This window comes from Cydia fagiglandana, chromosome 18, assembly GCF_963556715.1.
Source record: "Cydia fagiglandana chromosome 18, ilCydFagi1.1, whole genome shotgun sequence".
NCBI lineage: Eukaryota > Metazoa > Arthropoda > Insecta > Lepidoptera > Tortricidae > Cydia > Cydia fagiglandana.
This window is the reverse complement of record NC_085949.1, coordinates 17,540,161-17,562,412: the sequence shown is the minus strand read 5'-3', so window position 1 is coordinate 17,562,412 and position 22,252 is coordinate 17,540,161. Positions and strand designations below refer to the sequence as shown.

Below are 22,252 nucleotides of genomic sequence, written 5' to 3'. Positions count from 1 at the left end.
GGTAGAACGTTTAATTCTCAATGGCTCGGCAACCTAATAATAATAAAATTACTGGAATAATGAAGAATTATTTTCTCGTGAAGGCCGAGAAGGACAAGTCCAGTAAGTACCTAGACTTGGCTCACGAGATAACCGCCATGTGGGATGTTGATTCGACGATCATTGTCCCGATAGTCGTTTCAGTGAACGGTTTAATAGCGAAGAGTCTCGACCAACATCTCGAGAGACTCTCGCTAGGTGGTTGGATCAAGGGACAGATGCAGAAGGCGGTGATCTTGGACACGGCGCGGATAGTACGTCGGTTCCTCTCTCTGCAGCCCTGACCACCGGTAGCTTGGGCCTTGCCCCGCTGCTGGCGGCACCCTAGGTTAGGTTTTTTATAATGTGTTTATATGTATTTTTATTGTTTTGTAAGTGTTTTTATATTTTACTTTTATATTCATATTATAAAAATACCTAACCTAAGACGATAAATAAATAAAGAGAAAATAAAATTTTAAGTTAAAACGAATTTTCTGTTTTTGTAATTTGAAATTTTGCATTTAATCCTGTGATGTGAGGTGTCGTTGGATAGATCTTTCAAAATGAATAGGTGTCACCGTAAACAAGTTTTTGATTAAGTGAATATTTTCGCAAATATTCGCATCGAAAGAAAAATAATTATGATATCTTCGAGAAACAGTTTTTATTGTTAAGATAATGTATTTTAAAATAATTCAGCATTTATTACTTATATTTTTAATCGAATTTATTAAAAAGACAATAATTTCAATAAAATGAGCCATAATTTCGTATAAATCTGTCTTAATTTCGTACTCGTAACACCCGAAACGAATCATGAGTAACACCCGAAACAGGTAATTTATTTTATTAAAATAAAATAAGAAGTGATACTAAGTGTTACTTCAGTGTTTCAGTAGACTATACTAACTATTATTACTTAACATAAATAAAACTGGAGCTTACTTGATAAAATTCGCTTAATTATGCATTTTGGTACTGATGGTCAGAAGGTATAGGCCAATTCGCGTAACGCCCGAAACAGCTACTTTTTAGTGATTCTCTCGTTATTTCTCTTATATACTTTATTAATGTGGGTACAGGAAAGGAAAATATTATCAAAGTAGTAGATGAATCAATAGTTATAACCTCCTAGTTCCTGTTACAATATCGAATAAAACCTTATTTTATGAGTTCAAGTGTAACACCCGAAACGGTGGAATGACCCAATTGTGTTTCACTCGGGAGCAAAGTTTGTTTATTTAACCCTCGTGCTTTGAATTCCTTGCAACGCTCAAGATTCAATTTCACTTTTGGAACCACTGGCAACGCCTGTGGTTCAATAGGGGGATTATGTACTGCAATGTTTAGCCGCCAGAGTGCAGCACTAAGCTAGCTAGTAAACCATATTAGAGTAACTTATACATACTGTGCCTTAAATTGTTTTTTGACAAGTTTTCACTGACAATAAAATATGACATTGATGCGTCAAGGCGGTTTGTTAACAAGGGCCTACCGGGAAACGCGAAAATGGAAGTTTTGTTATCTGCCTCTTTATCGCTCGCATAGGTAAGAGTGATGTTTCGCGGTAGACCCCCAGATTGTGATGGATAGTGGTAGTCTGGTAGTGGCGCCCCCTACGCAGAGTTTTGCGCAATATTCCCTATTTTGGTATCTTATTATGCTAGCTCGGTTATCATCAATATTAACGCGGGGGATTAAACAACAAATTCGCCCTAAACAACAAATAACTATTTAAAGAGCACGTGTAGATCATTACATACATACACTTAGTGTAACTTGCCCTTGCCGCCCCACCGTCGCGAACTGACGACACCAACATTTTCAGAGTTGCTAAGAATATATTGAAAGGTCTCGTTAGTATCCCATTTTGCGGCCTTCATTAAAATTTCCCGAGCATTTCTTTGTGGGCTGATTAATTCACGGTGGAGGGTCGTCGAGGGATGACCCGCTTGCTCAGCTCATTTTGCTACACCTACGCACACCTGAACTTTCCATTAATAAAATATATTTTAAGGAAGGTAGAGTTAGACCAAGAAAAGTCTGCAGCGTTTTGATAGCATACGCAGTGCAAGTGTTATTTAATACGTTATATTTTCATAGAAGTATGGCGTTTAAAATAACACTTGCACTGCGTGGGCTATCAAAATAGTTCCAGACTTTTCTTGGTCTTATTCTAGGTAGTACGTCTTGTCTCTCATCTCTCTGGCACTGGTCCCACCGCGAGCTAGTAAGTTACTCGCCCAGCGGTGAGCTATAAATATCGCCGTGTCTCTTTTATTTACACGGGAGTGCGTATCTTTTGTTCGTGTTTATAGCCGATAGCTCATAGCTTACTAGCTCGCGGTGGGACCAGTGCCTCTATTTAACCATTATAACACTGTCAACTGCAGCTTTCCCAAGCATTTTCAAACATTTTTTTACCATTTTCTCATCCTTGCTGCTAACTTTTTGATACCCTCTAGGTAAGTCCTAGTACCTGTGTTAACTTACGAAAGTGACAAATAACTAGACACTTATCTGAATCAGTAACAAGCCAGTAGGCAGTACTGGACTACATATAAGAAGATAAACAATCAAAAGGGGTCACCATGTATGGTGTTCGTTTTCCTGACTCTTGGGTGTAGAAACTTCGTTAGGTTCACACCTTGATCATCTAGCCGTGTAAAGAAAGCATACCTCACCCATTGTCACTAAGTAAAATACGAATTTAATGTCATTCAAGTGCAATCATCTAAATTCCCCACGTTTCAAATTCCTTATCGCTTCCAATTCGCTAATTTCCCTACATTCTCACGAGTCAGGTCCGATCATAACTTGCTCACTTCCCGTGTCAAGCCGTCAAAGGTTTGTCTTTTGTGATTTATACTCATTACGACAAATGACTTTACAAGGGCGGGGATCGCTGCGTGTCGCGCGGCGTCACGCAGCGCACTCGTGACGCTCAATGGCGTCATACGGCGCGCGCGCCGCGCCGCGTCGCTCCGCGGACTCGGATCGCGATTGACGGATAGATTTGACTTCTTTATAGTGGTCTTGAGATGTAAGTGGCGTTTGACTGGACGCTTCGGAGTGTGAATGAGCAATTTTCGAGCTTGGGAACTTGCCATGAGAATGTAGTTTTCTTGCGAGGTGTTTTTTTAACGAGGTACTTATTTTTGTTTGAGTGATTGGTGAAGATACATATGTCATGTTGGTTAAGAAAATGTTGGTTCAAGAAAAATCTGTAAATTGCTTGAAGTTTGTATAAAAAATCATCATCATCATGCTAGGCCTTGTTCCCATTTACTTGGGAACTTAAGTTTGTATAAAAAATACTATTAGATAAGTACGTAACTATGCGCTACTAAATTATAGCTAAATATGTTTTAAAGGTAGACACATCTTAAATACCCTACCCAACATTAATCATTTAAATGTTACATAATTAGGTCTATCCAATACCGAGAATAAATAATTTTATTACTATAGATGTATATATTTTATTTGTATTTAAACGGTTTGGTTTAAAATTCCTTTTAGTTGCTTTGATAGGTAACTAAGCAAACCAGATTAAATATTTCCTTCATACAAAAAAGAGCTACATCATCTACTACATCATCAGTATAATTTATCATCGCCCCGTTGCACAAAAAAGTTACAAATTGTTCTAGTTTCCCCCAAATTTTGCATTCGAAACACGAACTACGCGCCGCTGTGATTGGGCAGCGCTCCCTCGTGCTGATTGGCCCACAATTTGACAGTAATGGCGTTAACTCTGCATTCGTTATTCGAAAATCTATAAAGCTACTTACAAATCTTAAGGTGAACAGAGCCTTGTATGAATTGGGTAAGGTTGAATTTTCTGTGTCATGGTGAGGCGTTTATGACTTTGTCGGCCTACGTACTCTCCCCTCTGGACAGATGTTGCTACACTTTTAGTAACATTTTCGCCCACAACTCGTTCCAAAGCTATTGTGTAACATTTTTTGTATTATTTTGACTAATTCTTTTGTCATGCGGTTGGTTAGATTTTATCTGTGAGGGGGAGTTAATTCATTGGATGCGTTTTATTCAACGCTACTGGGTTTTTTAAACGTTTTTGTGAAATGTTTGTTTTATTAGCGATATTATAATTTTAAAGGATAAATTACAATATTTTAAAATAGAAATAAAACCTAACAAGAATCTAATTAGTATAGTGAATAGTCATATATAATATGCATACGTACAAGCAATTATGTAAGCTAATTATTTATTCTAAATAATTATTAATTTGTTTTTAAAATGTTTAGAAATGCAACAAATACAAACTGAGTTTCAAATAGTTTATGAATTCTAGAGGTCCGAATCCGAACTTCCAATAAGGAGCCATATCTGAACTTACAACTACGAAGATAGTACAAACCTCTAAAAAGGTAGGTAGGCAGAGGTACTTAGCTTATAACTTGGTAGCGAATAAAATTCTAATTTAAGCAGCATCACGGTTCTTGAATTAAAATTTTCATCTTGTTACCCAAAATAAACAAAGGCTAGCGTAGCCGAGCCGACCATTTGGGCGTGACTGAGCACCTCGGCGTATTCCGCGCGACCGCACACCGGAGCATAGACATTATATTTTTTTATTTTAAACTTTTTAATAATTCGCGCGGTGGCGAGCGGCCACTTGAGCACGGAGCCAAAAAAATCTCGAAAATCCAGCCATGTGTCGCAGCGAGTCAGCCATATTTATGAGGGTTCCGCTTTGAAGCTTCCTCTTCCTACTTAATTAGGGTTCGGGATACTAATTGATTAAAGTAGGGTGCGTATCGATGGCTATAAACATTTTTATTATAATATCAGTTGCAATAACGCTTATTTAGTATAATTATTAAATAGTATAACAACACTTAATATATTTTCATATGATATAAATTATCATTTTTTATAAAGATTAATTTAACATTTAGCATAACATTCTTCAAGTATAATGCATATTTTCTAAACTGAATTTATGATATAAAGTTATTTCATCTAAAGTAGAATTGTTATATAATGTATTAGATATATAAATCCGCATTTACTATTACACACTACAAAAAACGATACTCTTTCTACGTATAACGAACTGCTATTTATAACTAAGTAGGTATGGTTAAGAACTGCGACCCCTACACAAAACCAACCGCTACCAGAATACTAGGTTAGGTTAAGAACTGCGACCCCTACACAAAACGAACCGCTACCAGAAAAGTAGGTTAGGTTAGGTTAGAATTGCGTCCATTACACAAAACAAACCGCTACCAGAATACTAGGTTAGGTTAGGTTAAGAACTGCGACCCCTACACTAAACGAACCGCTACCAGAAAAGTAGGTTAGGTTAGGTTAGAATTGCGTCCATTACACAAAACAAACCACTACCTAAACATTTACATATGTCGCCATAAAAATACCTTTACTATAATATTATACCGAATAATACTTATATAATAATAATACTTGTATAATAAATGAGCATTATATCACATGATCGTTACAATAAATGAGTGTTATATCAAAAGATAATTATACAAAATGATATGAAACATTTTAATAATATACCAAATGTATATTATACAAAATGAGTTATTATATTTTCTGAAATTATATTAAATGTTGTTATATCTACAGAAAATATATTAATTATTTTTATATCGATCATTACACACCCATTAAAGTACCTATATTATTGAAATAGTTATTCTAAAGTTCGAATAAAAAGTAAAATTTTGCTATCGTTATAGAAAAGTTGTCTGATTTGAAACCAATTTGAATTCTGTGCTACGTACTTACGTATTTTGTCACATGCGTAACAATGAGTTTTTATTTAACCGATTTTCATACATCATTTTCCTCTCACATTGTATCGTATCAGGCAGATCTTTTGACTCTGTAGTCGGCTTTACTTTTACCAACGCAGAGGTTCGATCCTTGCGCACGGAACTCTAAGCCGCGCAACAACCGCGCCATTTGACGCGACGAATTATTATGTATTTCGGAAAAATCCATTGTTTCGTAATCTCCCCTGCCTCGCTCAAGAGCCCATTGAACGCTGAGGCCCTGCATGTACGCAATTATGTACACCCGTTGTGAAAGGTGCCAACGTTATATTTCTATGTAATGAGCCTGAATGAGACCCTTGCAGCGTTTTTTATTGCGTGCTGTTAACATTAACGTCGATTTAAGTGGTTATGTTGCACCTAACGGATCGAGGCGGTTAAATTGCTGTTCGTTCTTTTATTAACTATTACTAAAGTGAATGAAATGAATAAATCTCTATATGCTAAAATGAACGGAGGGTATGCTAAAAAGTACCTAAGCATGCCCATTTGGTATTTTTCTATTAATATTTAATACACATTACCTATTATTACCTAGTGTTGATAAGACAGTGTTCTGATAAAACACGGTGGTGCCTTTTAACATTAGGTACCTATCCAGTACAATCTTCGTCGACCGACAATGAGGTACTTTTTGGCGGAAAACTGTAGGTATAGAAAAAAAATAAACGTAGAAAAATCTACCAAAGGACGGCTATGGTTGACTTGACATGGTAGCAAGTGAATGACTTGAACCTTGAACCATTAAGTTCGCCTTATTTACTCCTTACCTACCTTTTTTAATTGTTTATCCTGGCTTAAGAGGCTAAAAACGGGTAATCTTGTGTGGAAATTGTATATATATAAAGTGACCAGCTTTTACTGGTTTTTAATTGTAAGTAGGTACCTCTACCTATTTGGTAGTGTTTTTGCCCGGGTAGCACCTAGGCAATGCAAATCGGTTATTTTTTGTATGGAAATAATCGGTTTTTAACCGAAACCGCGGTTATTTCCGTACAAAAAATAACCGATTTGCATTCCTTAGTAGCACCATTCAAGTTCTTAAAAATATCCACATAACTTACTGAAGCACATCAATAATAACAATATGAAATCGCCGCAAAAAACGATACAGGAACAAATACGAAGTAGTAAAGCGCAGTAGCAATTCACATCAAACGGAAATCTCCTTTGTGTTTAAGATCGTATTTCCCATTGTTTCGCGGCATGCGCCATTAAAGCTGGCAACATTACAATCGCCATTTCCCGCCAAAGCCGAACTGTCAGATCGCGCGCCATTTTCGCACGAGAGGATGAAAGTCGTGCCTGTGCCTTTTAAAAATAAAATTCCTTCGTTCTGGTTTTAATGGTTTTCGATGGCTTTGTTTCTAGGCTTTGTAGTCGAGCGTTGCAAATAAAAGTCGACTAGACCTTTAAAAATGGTAACAGCCCCTTTGTAAAGCGCTACGCTTTCCGTTACATGTGTATGGGAAATTATTCCCCACCACTTCAGTTTTAAAGCTTTTAAAATTAACCATAATTTCAAGAGAACATTGTTCAAAATCAATTCATTCAAACGAACATTCTTAAAATGTTGTTTCAGTCAAAGCAAACTGCGTTTTGTTTAAAATTAGAATCATTAACGCAAATCAGCCGTTAACAGTTTGATAGTCGTCGGGTGATGATGCACCTGTCAAGAACTGTCAAACATGGCGGTGATTTGGATGTGAATGGATTAAAATAAAGGCAGGTATTGAACCGCGATGCGTCAAGTCATTGCTGAGGAGCGTTCCGCGGATATTATTGATAGAGTCTGGCTAGCCAAAAATTGTTGACAGATATTTCGTTGTTGTATCACCAATTGTCTATGATTTGAAAAAAAGCTAAAAGTCAGTTGTCGATTTATGTCATTCATTCAAATTGTTTGCGGTTTTTATGGGGTTTATTTTAAATAATATTAATAATTTCTATGCTGAGTGAGGTTCACAAACTATTATTTAAGCTCGTAAATAATTACGACAATGTGCGAAGTCGACGTGTAGCGTTGTATAATGAAAAAGTGCAATGTTTACAACTTCTAACCAAATGTAAACAAAATACGAGGTTGGTGCTCTATAAATATTTTGATACTTTAAGTACTAGTTCTAACATTTGCCGATTACTTTGATTAAGTACGTGAATTTATTAATGCCTGAATCTCATAAATAGGACAAGTGTATAAAGAAACGGATAAATTAAAAGTTCTGAAAAATATCTATAAAATCTAAATATTGGAACGTAAACATGTGTGTTTGTCGTTGACTGTACTTTAAATAGTGGTAGAAATTATGTGAGCTGACTTTGAGTGCACTTAAACGTTTATTTAGCTTATTTCCTTAGGTACCTTATTTGTGCACAGAATATCAAAGATATTGTCTAGTATCAAAACTATAATTCCTACTACACAAAGTGTGACCAGCCCAAGATTTTTTGAATTTCCCGCCAATAATTTAGGTAAAATTTCAGTAGCCAGACTCTATAAAAGAAAGCTTTATTACTTACATAATTTTATGGAGTCTACTTTAAGAGGCAAATGGAGTGGCCATCTTTTATGTTGAACAGACATCGAATACCGGTATTGTTTTCATTTTTATACCAATGAACCGGGATGTGTATAATTTGGGTATCTCGGTTCTCAATGTATTGGTTTTGCATTTTAATCAACTCATTTGATTGTTGCCTCTATCTAAATACCAATTTAGATTATCAAAGAAATATGGTCAATGCAAGGCAATTTTTTAATTTTTAGTTCTACTTACCATTAATAACGATCCCTGCTTTAAAACTAATAAATCTGCTCCTTTTTGTTCACTACTGTACAATTAGCTTGTACCACGCTGACTTTTTAATATAATTCTATGGCTTCTTTACTTTATATCTGTCAGCATTTAGCTTGTAGAAAATCTGGAGAAGAAAATATGGAATGGTTTGTAGCAGCAAACCATATGATCCTTCATATTGAATAAGCAATGAACAGGATTATTTATTCCTAGGAAAGAGACAAGATTTTGCTATACTTATAGGTAATACGGAACCCGGGCCCGTGTCCACTACCACCGGTGGTCCGAGTGAGCTCCGCTCAGCGTGACTTGACACATACCCGTTAGCGCTATGTGAGGAATGTCACTGCCGTACATATGTATGTGTTGCGTTTGTGGCGAAGCGGCATTCCCATTGCATATGTTGGTATATGGAAATTCAATACGATCGAATATTCAAAGTAGATATAGGTTTACGAGGAGTAAGTTAAGGTTGACTCACGTTAGACCGGGCCGTGTCCGAACCGGAGCTTCCGGCGCATCGTTTTCTATGGAAAGCATCACGTGATCACCTGTCATGTCATAGAAAAGTAAGCGCCGGAAGCTCCGGCCCGGACACGGCCCGGTCTAACGTGAGTCATCCTTTAATCTTGTTACTTAAAACATACTAGGCCAATCAAATTAGATCCCCAAATAGCGTTTTGAAGAATTCATTCCCAGCAAGCTGGAAATCATTTAAATACCAATACTTTAAGTTGGTCCTAAATGCATGTAATCCGAGTTTGCTCCATCCCAGGACGTATGCATACTATGCTTACATAATATTACCTACATAGACCCTGCTTAAAATGTGCTACTATACCCACCTAAGTAAAGCCCCGAGATGTAGCACACTCGTTACGAACGTAATTAAACTACGATCATGCATATTTTACTTAAAGCCCACCTCAAACTAAGAGCTCTACAAATCCTCATACTTTAACCATAAAATAAAAAGCATCCTCTAGTAGGAAGTTGTGTAATAAATTCATTACAACGCACGCCGTGCTCTATCGATTGTGGCCTCTTCGCCCGAACGTGCCAGAGACAATCGGCGCGATGGCGCTTCTCTCCCTACGCAACCAGATACACTTTAAAAAGGCCTTTATAAACAGTTCCTGATTCGGAATAATAAACCGTATATGTTCATTGCAAGACATCATTTTGCTGAGCGGAATGTTTCAGATCAGACTTTGCCGAGCTAAAAAGTTTTAAAAACAAAATATTTCAGGCCAATTTCAACTGGAACGAAACGTAACCTTAATTCAAAAAGCTTAAAGTTCAATTTTGGAATTTGGTGAATGGAACGGCTTAGTACCTTTTTTGGCTAGAATTTCGCGCTCTTTGTCTCTGACTCGCTGTCAAGCGTACTTGTGTTTTCCCGCGTTTTTTGTTCTAATTAGGCGGGCCCTCGACAGACCTTGCACGGTTTATTCTGTAGGTACGGTCCTCTGCCGCGGTCTACTACCGATGACAACACTACAGACTCAACAGTACCTACCCAATTTGTTATTTCTTTGTTTGTTTAATTGCTGTTTTTTTATTTGCGTTATGAAGTGGAACCAACTCGGTGTCGAGAACACTCGGTTTAGGTGCACTGTTTAACGTAGGTAGGTAGGACCTGAAGGTACCTAATATACAAAATACATATACATTTGTTCAATGAGAAAATAGGGAAAAAATTATAATGTTATAACGTAAATAAACAAACATTAAATTAGCTTACAAATAATAATACAAACTATATATCTCTAAACTGTAAATCTAAATTTGGAAGAAGACAATATCAGGCATTATCAATACACCTTTATAATATGATAAACGAAAAAAATAATATCTACTGTTTACCTTGGTATGAATGTAAAATAGCCCTAATAAATTGGTTAAAAAATGTAACATACGACGAAACAGAAATTCTATTAGGATGATGAGTACGTTAGTTACTGACAATACACACACACTCACACACATATACACACACACACACATACACACACGCACGCACACACACACACACAAACACACACACACACGCACACACACATACATGCATTGTAAACTAATCACTTCTTTCTCTTTTGTTTGAATATAAAGTAGAATTTAAAATGTTAATAATAATACAAATATTGAAATGTTATAATAATATTACGTAAGTTATTATTTTGTTTTAAGTACTTAAAATAATAGCCGTTTGCACAATGTTAGACTTTATTGTCGTTAACTGTGTACAAATGTACTAGACAAATGTAGAAGAGCGGGGCTTTCTGTCACAGGTATCATACATACTTACTAGTTAGTCCCAACCATTAATGTGTTATGTTGTATACTATTTAACGAAATAAATGCTTTTTGATTTTTTGATTTTTTTAAACTAAATAAACAACATGAGAAAATTATCTAATTATTGTAGGAAAGGTAGAGGTACTGTCAATATCAAAAGTGGTGGACCGGAATACGAGTAGCTAACAAAAATAAGCATGTCTCTATGTAAATCAATTAGACTCTAGCAAATAGGTACTTTTGAACGCGAACTGTAGAGATTTATCTCTATTTTAAATGTAGGTATTGTAGGTATAGAAGCGTGATAGAATACTTTTGACGCGATGTTTTATCCGCTACTTACTATTAGTGTTGACCTGGGGCCCATTTCTAAAACGATATTAATCTAATATTATTAGTGTGTTGTCATGGCAACCTATACGATTTGACAGTTCGTGGACTAATAATATTAGTCTATAACCGTTCGAGAAATAGGCCCCTGTACTTATCTGTTCTTCTGTTATGTTGACCTGTACTGGGAGTCAAATAAAATACAACAGAATTTTTTCGATTTTCATTTTAACTATTATCTTGTAAGTAGCATCTAAATTTAAAATCTTACTACCTATCTACGCCAGGGGTCCGCTTTTTTAACAACAAGTAGAAACGGACCGCAATTGTCATTTTATTGTAAGAACCAGACCCCCGAAGAAACTAATTGGTGACCCATGATCTGATATTTTGACTTATAAACTTTTTTTTAAATGACTTAGCCCTGAAGTAGCATGGTATTAGAGGCATGCACAGAGGTGTGCATATGCAAGCCAATAGATATCACTTGCTCAATAACAGCATACTATACTGCTATTAAAACGTTAGCAGCATAACTAGTAGCATACATTATGTAATAGTCTTAAGACTTAACGAAAATACTTCCCCATTTCAAATCTTCTTAAGAAACTCTTCTTACATCGAGCCAACTAAAACTCAAACCCATAATCGCTACCCTGTCAAACAAAAACAAATGCATCTACAGCCTGCATTTACATTTACATCCCATGTATTTAAGACGTCTCAGCCATGAATGGAGCCTCAAGGCGCCCTAATCGCACCCCTTCCTATATTCATGATGGCAGCCCCGCGTAAACACGAATAATGTTCTCAAATTTGTTTACAGATCGCTGCAGCGTTTTCAGGGGTCGGGGTTTTTGCGACGTGGGTGGGCCCCCGTGTTTAATTTACATAAATTGATACGGTTGGGTGTCATTATGTTTTTCTACGTTTTCCGGCGGTACGCTGAAATGGGACTCTGGGCCACCAAGGACGCCAGTTAGTTTTAATGATTCACGGTTCGTTTCACTAGATTTAGGTATATCGACCGGGATATGAACCGTGATTACCTTTTGTATTGTTTTAGAGTTCCCGATATTTAGACAACTTTGACACCCACCCGCTCATCTTCAGTTAGGTACCCGTGAACAAGATGCGTGTAACTGCGTCGAAATACATATAGGGAGCTCGAAAATAATACAAACGGTAATACAACAAAAATACAAAAGGTAATCACGGTCTATATCCCGGTCGATATAAGTCTAGTGAAACGCCAGTTACTTATTTTAGTAATAAATTGGTAGCCTCATAGACTAGGCGGTAATCGGTACTCTGCCTACGAAGCTGGCGGTACTGGGTTAGAATCTAGCTAAGGGCATTAATGTATGTGTTTATCACGAAAAGGTCAGTAGTAAAGGTTAAACCTTTAGTTATGGATGTATTCTCTTTATTTTATTTGTATATCTATGTATCGTCACCTAGTAAAATACCAACCCATCATTCGACCATACCTACTATTTAACCCGTTTCGCGCGCTGACGGCCCGCGTGCCGTATCTTCATCGATCGCACGTACGTGCCGCACAATAGCGCCAGAGCTTTGTCTAATTAGCGCTCGCCGGAAACCCCGCTTTTCCCGCTTTAATTGGCGAAGGGCGATTGTTTTACATTGACGTCGGCTTTGTGTGGGCGTGGGAAGGATCGATTTATCCTGTGGTCTTTTTTATTACGTACCTACTTGTTACGTAAGTTCAATCTTTTTGCAGTAACTGATAAATGATAGTTAGCTAGAAAGTTATCTTGAAGGAGTCTGATGATTAGAAAAAAAAATCGATTTAAATACCCACATGTGCTGTTTTCGTCAAAAAGACGTATAACCTACACACAGCCACGTATATTCACACAATATTTCAATAGTCGTCAATGCTTAATACCTAATTATAATAGTTGGTATGCCTTTTCTACAAGGCCTATAGTGCTACGAGGTGCTACGGCGTAGCACTTTCGCACTAAATTTAGAAGTTCTAAAACTGATTATTTTTACCCATAAAATTGTTTTATGCAAATTAAAATACCTATGGAAGTATATTAAGGATTTATATTTTGACTACTTTCGTAAACTATACAAATTATTCAACATAACATTAAAGGTACCGTAGGTTCAGAGAGCGGAGTTGAAAAGTCTTACCTACCGCTTTTTTTAGATCACAATACAGTTGCCAAAATTTAAATTTAATTAGCATTCTTAAATTTAAGACCAATACTCCAATAATCCAGACGACCGGTCTGGCCTTCGACGACCGGTCTGGCCTAGTGGGTAGTGACCCTGCCTGCGAAGCCGATGGTCCTGGGTTCGAATCCCAGTAAGGGCATTTATTTGTATGATGATACAGATATTTGTTCCTGAGTCATGGGTGTTTTCTATGTATTTAAGTATTTGTATATTATATATATCGTTGTCTGAGTACCCACAACACAAGCCTTCTTGAGCTTACTGTGGGACTTAGTCAATCTGTGTAAGAATGTTCTATAATATTTATTTATTTATAATATTTATTATTCTTGAGGATTTTCTCTATGGACTTCATCGATCCGAATCCAAATTTATTGACGTTTGTTCGATAGGAAAAAACCCAAACTTAAGTCTCTAAAACGCACTTTAAAAAATTGTCACAGATTTATGCATAGAAAAATGAAAATTGCTTTTAAAATGCTTAATTTAATTTTTGATATATCTTACTTTTACTTGTTAAAACTTAGATTCAAAAACATGATATCCGCGGTCTCGAGCACGCACATCCATCTCGCTCACGCTTACGCTCAGTGACACTGAGAGAAGAACACTAACCCACGGGACCTTAATATCTTTATGATTCGTAGATTTAGCATAGTTTACAACTAATTTCAGTGTCATTCTCAAAATGTTGCAATGTAACACTCCCCATGTACATACCTATGCCTCGTGCGTCATACCATAAAACACTACAAATTGATTCAATAAGGAAGCACCAATCTAAATTTCACCCTCGGCTCGGGTTAAGAGTCGCTATCCCAAAAATTTCTCATTACATCAGCAACCTGACGTAAATCCGTAGTAACGCGAGACTCAGCGATACATTTTATTGTGAAGAGGCCAATAGTTTGCAAGCCCTCACCTGTCCCTACAGTTAATCCGCCATTTTATTAGCGTGCCCTCGTAATGCCGCGCACGTGCGCTCGCAGCGCCTTTGTTCTATCCAAATTACCTCCCAATAACGGAACGGCTAATCAATAAACACCCTGCAATGAAAAACACACCCTCCCTACTCGTTTTACAGCTCAGATTTCAGTGGAAAAGTAGGAAAGTTAGGTTATTTTGTATCTATGTCGGCCATGTTATTATTTCGTTTTGACGGGTCGTGACTGACGTTCGACAAAGTCGATGTTGCCATGCGGAATAAACTGTTACGCTTTATGAGAGATTATAGCGTAATCTGGGAATATTGAAGACAATAAAATGAGCTTAGGAGAGGAGTGGGAGCGATCGAGCATCGAGCGTTTGTTCTTGTTTTCAAGAATGTACCATGCTTTTTTTGGCTTGTGTGCTCTGATTTTCGAATTTAAACTGTTGTGAGACATACTAACATTGAATAATTTTACGGTTTGGACTCACTCGTTTTTAATAGTCACATGTCGCGCTGTGACTAAAATCAAGTGAGTCTAAACCGTAAAATTTTTCAATGCTCTGGCCGCGTAGCCAAGATGCCAATCGCTAACGCTCCGTAGCGATCGAAACGCAACTGTCGCTGTCACACTAATATGGAAGAGTGATAGAGAGACATAACGCTTTTCGTTGTCGAAGCGATAGCGATTGTTACCTTGGCTAGGCCGGCTGATTTTGTTATTCTAAAAGGGGTTGACGTAATGAAAAACAAAGTTAAAACTCGTTAATTTTTATTACCTAATTTTATAAATTGAAATTCATTACACTTCCATTTTCACATTATAGTTACAAATTCCTTCTCGTTATTATTACTATTATTTATAATTATTTTATAATAACTTCCCCTATACCTACATAATTACATCAATCTAGTCCAGAACATATAAATTAAGTTGGAAAACATTAATTACAATTTCCTTCAATTGTTACAAGTTTGGCGTAAGTCTAAGGTACGTTAGGGGCTTATTGCTATGAATCTTCCAGTCAACACATTGTTGCTGGCGCATTTTGAAAAAATCTTACAACATTTTATTTTTCTACAATAAAATGGCAATTCAAAGACTCTATTAAACTCTAGTGGAAAATATATTTAAGTACAACAAAACACTATTCCTTTACCATGTAGGTATAGATAGTGACATTCTGGCGATTTGGGCTATAAACGCGAAAATCGAAGTTCGCAAATTGTGGGGATCTTTCTCTTTTACTCCAATGACGGCGTAATTAGAGTGACAGAGAAAAATCCCCGCGATTTGCGAATTTCGGTTTTCGCGGTAGCCCCTCTGAATATTTATTGCATCCGTCCGCCCGAAACATGTTTTAATATCAACCAGGGAATGTAATAACATTTATTGGCACAAAATTTGTTCGTTGTTGAGAAACTTTGACCAGTTCGTAAATAAAGAGAACTCCTTGAACGAAAACTCAATTTCAACGCGGAAATCGGCATCAATTTCCTAACTAGGTAATAATTGTAATAAAGATCCTACTCAAATATATAAATAGTTAAATTTAATACCAACAAAGAGAAACAATCGTCTACAACTGGTCGTAGTCTCTATCGAGTCAGGGCTATAACCGCGAAAATCGAAGTTCGCAAATTGCGGGGATTTTTCTCTGTCACACTAATTACGCTTTCATTGGAGTGAAAGAGAAAGATCCCCGCAATTTGCGAATTTCGGTTTTCGCGGTAGCCTCTCAGGTCCCTACCTAACACATTACGCGCCTATATGTACAAGATACGTAATATCTACACACACGAAACACCGACTGTATTACTATTCACACATCAATTTACTGGCACAATATCAGTTATTTACAATGAAATTTACTTGTAAAAATACTTTAAGTATTTGTTAAAACTCTTCCAAAGTATGCAAAATAAAATTAAGCGTAGAACAGTGAAAATACAGAGTGGATGTTTGAGATAGGTCAGACAAGGCAGTTTCTAGTAGCAGAATAATAGCGTTAGACACAAAAAAGAGATTTAAAAAGAAACATAATTTGAGTAATTTTTAACTTACAGGGTTAGGTTGTTGTTCTTAATCTGACTAATCTCAAATATCCACTTTATTTAGCTTATACTACTATTGCTTGGTACCGTTCATACGGAAATACTCAAATACTATTCATATATAAAGGAATAGTGACGTCAACTCCGTAACATTCACAGAAAAATCAAGAAAACATTTTTCTAACGAATAATTTATGTGATTTTCTTGATAAAAAAATCATGCCAAATATGTATGAATGTCACTGAGTAAACACATTTTTATCAAAAGCTGTCTATTTGTCTATTCCTCTACTTCGATAAGACACTGTCAAAACACGTGTACATAGTAGGTATAAAACCGGCAGCATTTTGTCATGAAACCTAAATGTATCAGCCACGTCAAAATAAAGGTTATTAGGAAGTTATTAGGTATCCAGAATCTTGGCAATGTGATACGGCTCTGGTAAGTGTGAAAGGAGTGCAAGTAAAATTAACGCCGTTCCATGATTTTACCTGTACCTATTGTTAATAATAAAACCAAAATAAAACCACTGAATATATATGGAATTATCGGAGATACAGATCATTTTTTAACGTTTTTTTACACAAGAAATTAAGTAGAATACGGCATCACACATTTAGGTTTTTGTAATAGTCAAAGTTGAACATATACCTAATACAACCACAGAAAAGACTTGGAGAAAAGAATATTCATTTGTGAAAAACAAGACATGTCACTTTGTGACCATTTCGTGCTACTTTGTGGCTAATGCATTTGATAACTCTTTTACAAACTGAGTGCATTAACGAGTTTCAAATCCGAAAAGCAGAAAAAACTACGTCTTCATTAAAAGAATGTTACAAGTATATCACAAAGAAAAGAGTCAAATCCTTAATTGCGCTTAATTACGTCTAACTATGTACATACCCTCCGCCCGATAAGAAACACCACTGTCACTTCACTGAGTCACTAAAGTCACTGTCTTTTGGCAGATCGTTCCGCCAGGCCTCATCCGAGACAATGTTCTAGAAGGAGACAACATTTTAACACACGGTTCGGCAAAACTTTTAGAAAAAACACCCAAATTTGTGGTTATTTTATTAACATGCAACACTGTTCGTAGAAATGTCAATTTTAGGAAAAATCTTTACATTGCTAGATTTAACATATGCCTTTTAAATTTTAATTAATACATTGCACAACAAAAAAATAAAAGCTGTTTTGAAAGGTAAGGAAATTAATCTAGTAAATACTTCAGTTGTAGCTCGGCCAAACCGCGTCACCTTCTACCTAATCAAAATACATCTCCTCCTTGAACATTGTCTCATGATAAAGCTGGGGGAACTTCTACCACGCCCGGCCCTGCAGGGGGAGGTAGCCGGAGCACTGCTGCTGGTAGGCGGGCTGGCGGTAGGAGGCCAGCGGGTTGGAGCAGGCCGCCTGGGGCTGCGCGTAGCCTGACGTCGGTGTGGCGCAGTGCGCGGGCGACGAGGATTCGCCCGAGCCGCACGGCTTGCCGTCCTTCACGAGGACTGGGACGGCTACCCTCCGGGGAGATGAGGACGACTGAGGACAACATTACTTGTTAAAAAATAGCCTGCTGATTTTTCTCGCTTGCCATGCTTGTCCGTCTTTCAGAAGACAATGCATTCATCTCGTTCCACGTTAAATCTGTTTGCTGTAGATTGGCATGGCAACATGGAAACGAAGAATTGCAAAATCTCAATATTGCTTGATTAAGTGTGATACCTGATACCATATTTTTGATATAATATAAATTAATGGTAACTAACGAATTTCTTATAAAAACATCTCAAAGGCAGCCAAAATTTAAATAAAGAGTCAATTCTTTTACTACCGCCATCTACCGGGTTCCTCTACCTTTGCTACCTATATACATATGTAACATACCCAATAATATATAGTGCAGCGCAAACTCCGTACATAAAATAAGTATATTTCACGAAACATCGTCATCATCATCATATCAGCCCTTTATCGCCCACTGCTGAGCATAGGCCTCTCTTCTAGTACGCCACTTGTCCCGGTCCTGAGCTAATCTCATCCAGCAGTGACCCGCAATTTTCCGGATGTCGTCCACCCAACGAGCCAACGGACGCCAGGCGCTTCTTTCATTTGAAAGCGGCCACCATTCTGTTAACATTTTAGTCCACCTGCCATCACTGCCTAGCAACATGTCCTGTCCAATTCCATTTTAGTTTGGTAATGACGAAACCCACGTCATGCACCTTGGTGCGGCGACGGATCTCGACATTCCTTACTCGATCTTGAAGCTTGATACCGAGGATGGCGCGCTCCATGGCTCTCTGTGCTACGCGGATTTTATGCACAGCCCCCTTAGTGAGCGTCCATGTCTCGGCACCATAGGTCATGGTGGGCAGGACACATTGGTTAAAGAGGCGAGTCTTCAGGCATTGTGGAATGTTAGCAGGTTTCAGGATGTCCGCTAATGTGACGAAACACCGTATTAGACTGCATATACCTACTTGAATAATATTTACTACATCACTGAGTCACTGACATGACGCTCATTCTAAAAGGATCCCAACAAACTATTTTCCAACTACACATTATAACCCCGCAGAGGCATTCCTCGTAAAAAACGCGCGAGTTGAAGAGTCATTACGTGAGGGACGAGCGGGCGCGCAAATTGGGCCAATCAGGCTGGCAACACACGCCAGACGCCACGCCTTGAAACATTGGAATAAGCGTGCAAGACGGCCTTTGTCTTTGTGTTTTAATTATTGAGAATGTGAATGATGCCTTTCGTGCCGTCTGACTATCATAATGTATAACATGAGATTCTATGAGAATTTAACAATATCTACAATTCTACACTGTAGCCAATGCCACTTAATACTTAATTTCAGTAATTTACGAATTATTAACTTTAAGCGACGAATGAAAAGACTGCACAACAATGTGACTTAGATATGAATCAAAACAAATCCGCATCAAAGAACAATCAAGAAACAATACAACAAACCGACTGCATTTCCACCGGTGACTAAACAATACAACATTCCCTAGCAACCCTGCAACTTTAATAGACGTGGGGTTGCCAGAATCCGGGGCCCGTATTTCTCCTCCGCGGGAGATTGGTATCAAGTGGCAAGGGCAGGGTCGCTCCGATCGCTTGCACGAGTCGAAAACTTGGAAATCCAGTATAATTTCGCTTTTATCAAGATATATTACACGCTGTTGTCAAGGTTACGTTATGCTGGTTCTGTTTACGAAATGATCGCGCTCTCTCGCGCAGTGAAGCTGAATACACGGCAGGTCGCCTCGGCAAACAGGGGCCGCCGCGTCAGCGACGATTTTTATCGTTCACGTGTTTAATATTCATTATTCATTAGCATTATTGAAATGGCGGTTTAATATGAACGCTTTTTTGAATGACGGGTTAGAAATTAGATGGAAATTTCCGAGGTAGGTACCTCAAGTAAAATTTCAGACGAATTTAGGGTTCAAGTTAAGATGGGTCATACACATTTATTAGCAAACTCGATCGCGTCTTTTCTGTAGACATCGCAAATTGAAGGGAACCTAAAGCTAATTTTTACGCGGCACTTTTACAGGTGGGTTAAATTTCTTCAGTACTTGAGACTCAAATAAGAAATACGGGACATCTATGTACCAGAGTCGTTAACTTGGTTGTATTATCCATAGAAGTGACCTTTTTCTAAAATGTGTTTGACCCACCTATGTATTTACGTAGTATACCTAGTATACGTACCTATATTCAGTATGAAAAATAGTGAAACAAGACGGCTAATACGAGGTCTTATTGGCCCGAACATACGCTATAAGTAGAAGATTTCCCATGGTCAGAAATGTAAAATAACTAGTGGTGTAATAACTAAATAGCCAATAGAAAAGTAGGTACCTGGTTGTGTTGGTTCTGCTCCGCCATGGCTTTCTCCTTGGCTTGCCGCTTGCACTTGTAACGGTGGTTTTGAAACCAAATTTTCACCTGTAACAACAACATTGTATTAGAAATACAGTTCTACAACAATCCTATTATGACGGCAGAAATTCCTGCAATTATATAATTAAATAGTTTCATTACATTGTCAAAGTTTAATTTGTAGAAAACAACACAGAAAAGATTACAAAGTGTAGAGACAATGACAGCTTTAAAATGGCTTTTTGAGAACATTAATGTACTTAGCAAAACATGTGAAATTGCTTCAGTCCGTACGGACAATATTCGAACGAACCGTCTGTGTTATGTGTCAGTGGAGTTTAGCACTTTCTAAGTCTACTTACCTACCTAGTACCTACATTCAAACAATTTTAAATGTAGTGTTTTTCTACACAAAGCCCTTAAACCCCCTGAAAGTCTAAGCAACCCTGGCAACCTGAACGCGTCTATAAGTAAGAAGCAACACTCCAGCAAACACATTACACCCTGTGAATGAAGACCGCGGTCTTGCGCTAATGAATGGCTGTCCAAGCAAGGGCTAGTCATCCACTCCGACAGTCTGCATTTTGTATAGGTACATGAATTTTCACCTATGAAAATTTTACCTATGACTTTGGTGAATGTCAAGAGAAGACTGAAAATATTACAAAATTCGCGATTTGTTTGAGTGAGATCACGGTGGGTCAGCCCGAATTTGTGCCTGAGTAAATATAAAGAGGACTTAAAGATTCACAAATTGGGTGAATGTTATTAGGATGACGGTGCATGGACCAGCCGGAATTTAGCCTGCAATATGCTTTGAGTTTAAACGGTAGAGCTGTCTACGAGAGCTAATTACGTATACCTAATATATGTTCTGAGTTTCATAACATAAATGCAAAATAAGAGGATTAAAACGGTATCAAATTATAAAGGTTATATGGATGGTAGAACTAGCTGGCTAGTCTAACCTGTATTTTGCCTGACAGTATGTGAGTATCACAACAGACAGCAGGAGAGGATTGCAATGGTAGGTACTTAATCTAAATAAACCACGAATGAGATGAGATGGGATAAAAACCATGTGAAAACTCGAGAATCGCGCCCAAAAAGTACCTATAGGCGCTACTGATATTTTCAACTTGTGAAACCATCAGAATTCCGAATTATAAGAATTCACAATTTTTAAGGACCAACCTAAGGAATGCAAGAGTGTGAAGCTGTTAAGTATGTATCAAACTGGTAATAATAGCCTGAACCGTTTAGCGACGTGAGTGGCTGAAGTGAATCGATGTCCGAATCTACCCTTCCTGAAATTAGCGCCGGAGCACGCTACTGTGTGCCCCAACACTTCACCTTAATGACGAAAGAATAAACAAGCTCATGCCATGTTTGCGCGCGCCATCCTTTGTCTACGCACGCTCTCCCGGCAAAATATACTCTTTATTTATTATTTATACATCGAGAGCGCTTCCTCCGTGTTTATTCTTTGAAATGGATGTGTGCCCCTCTCGGAGTCGAGTTTCTCGCGCCGTTCCGTTATGATAACGCTCCGTGCATAACCGACCGCCATTTTGTCCGAGCCGTTATCAAAACAAACTGTTACATGGCTACTAGGGCTTATTGGAAGTGTTATTTTTTATTTGCTTGGAGGTGTGAGGTCGCAGACGCTTTGTCCGAGAGGCGAGACTGGAGTTAATGAACGGGAGCCGGCGGGAGGCGCAGCGCACTCGGCTGCCTCGGACACTCGAGCACTTTCTTTCAATCTTCTTGTGCATAATGCCTGCACGCACGCTCCCGAGCGTCATTCACTTATTTGTTTTACTTCTAAATGACTTGTGTCGTCAAGTGTGACATTTCGGGTGTGGC

General features: G+C 37.8%; 1 protein-coding gene across 1 annotated transcript in view; it reads right to left on the bottom strand.

Moving 5' to 3' along the window:
• Positions 1-17,718: 17,718 nt before the first annotated feature.
• LOC134673466 (homeobox protein Nkx-2.1-like) overlaps positions 17,719-22,252 on the bottom strand; it is a 44,566-nt gene continuing 40,032 nt past the window's right edge. The window contains exons 5-6 of the mRNA XM_063531462.1: positions 20,366-20,452; positions 17,719-18,024 (exon numbers count right to left, since the gene is read on the bottom strand). Of these exons, the coding sequence (XP_063387532.1) occupies positions 17,806-18,024; positions 20,366-20,452 (306 nt within the window). The 3' untranslated portion in view covers positions 17,719-17,805. The remainder of the gene's footprint in view (positions 18,025-20,365; positions 20,453-22,252) is intronic.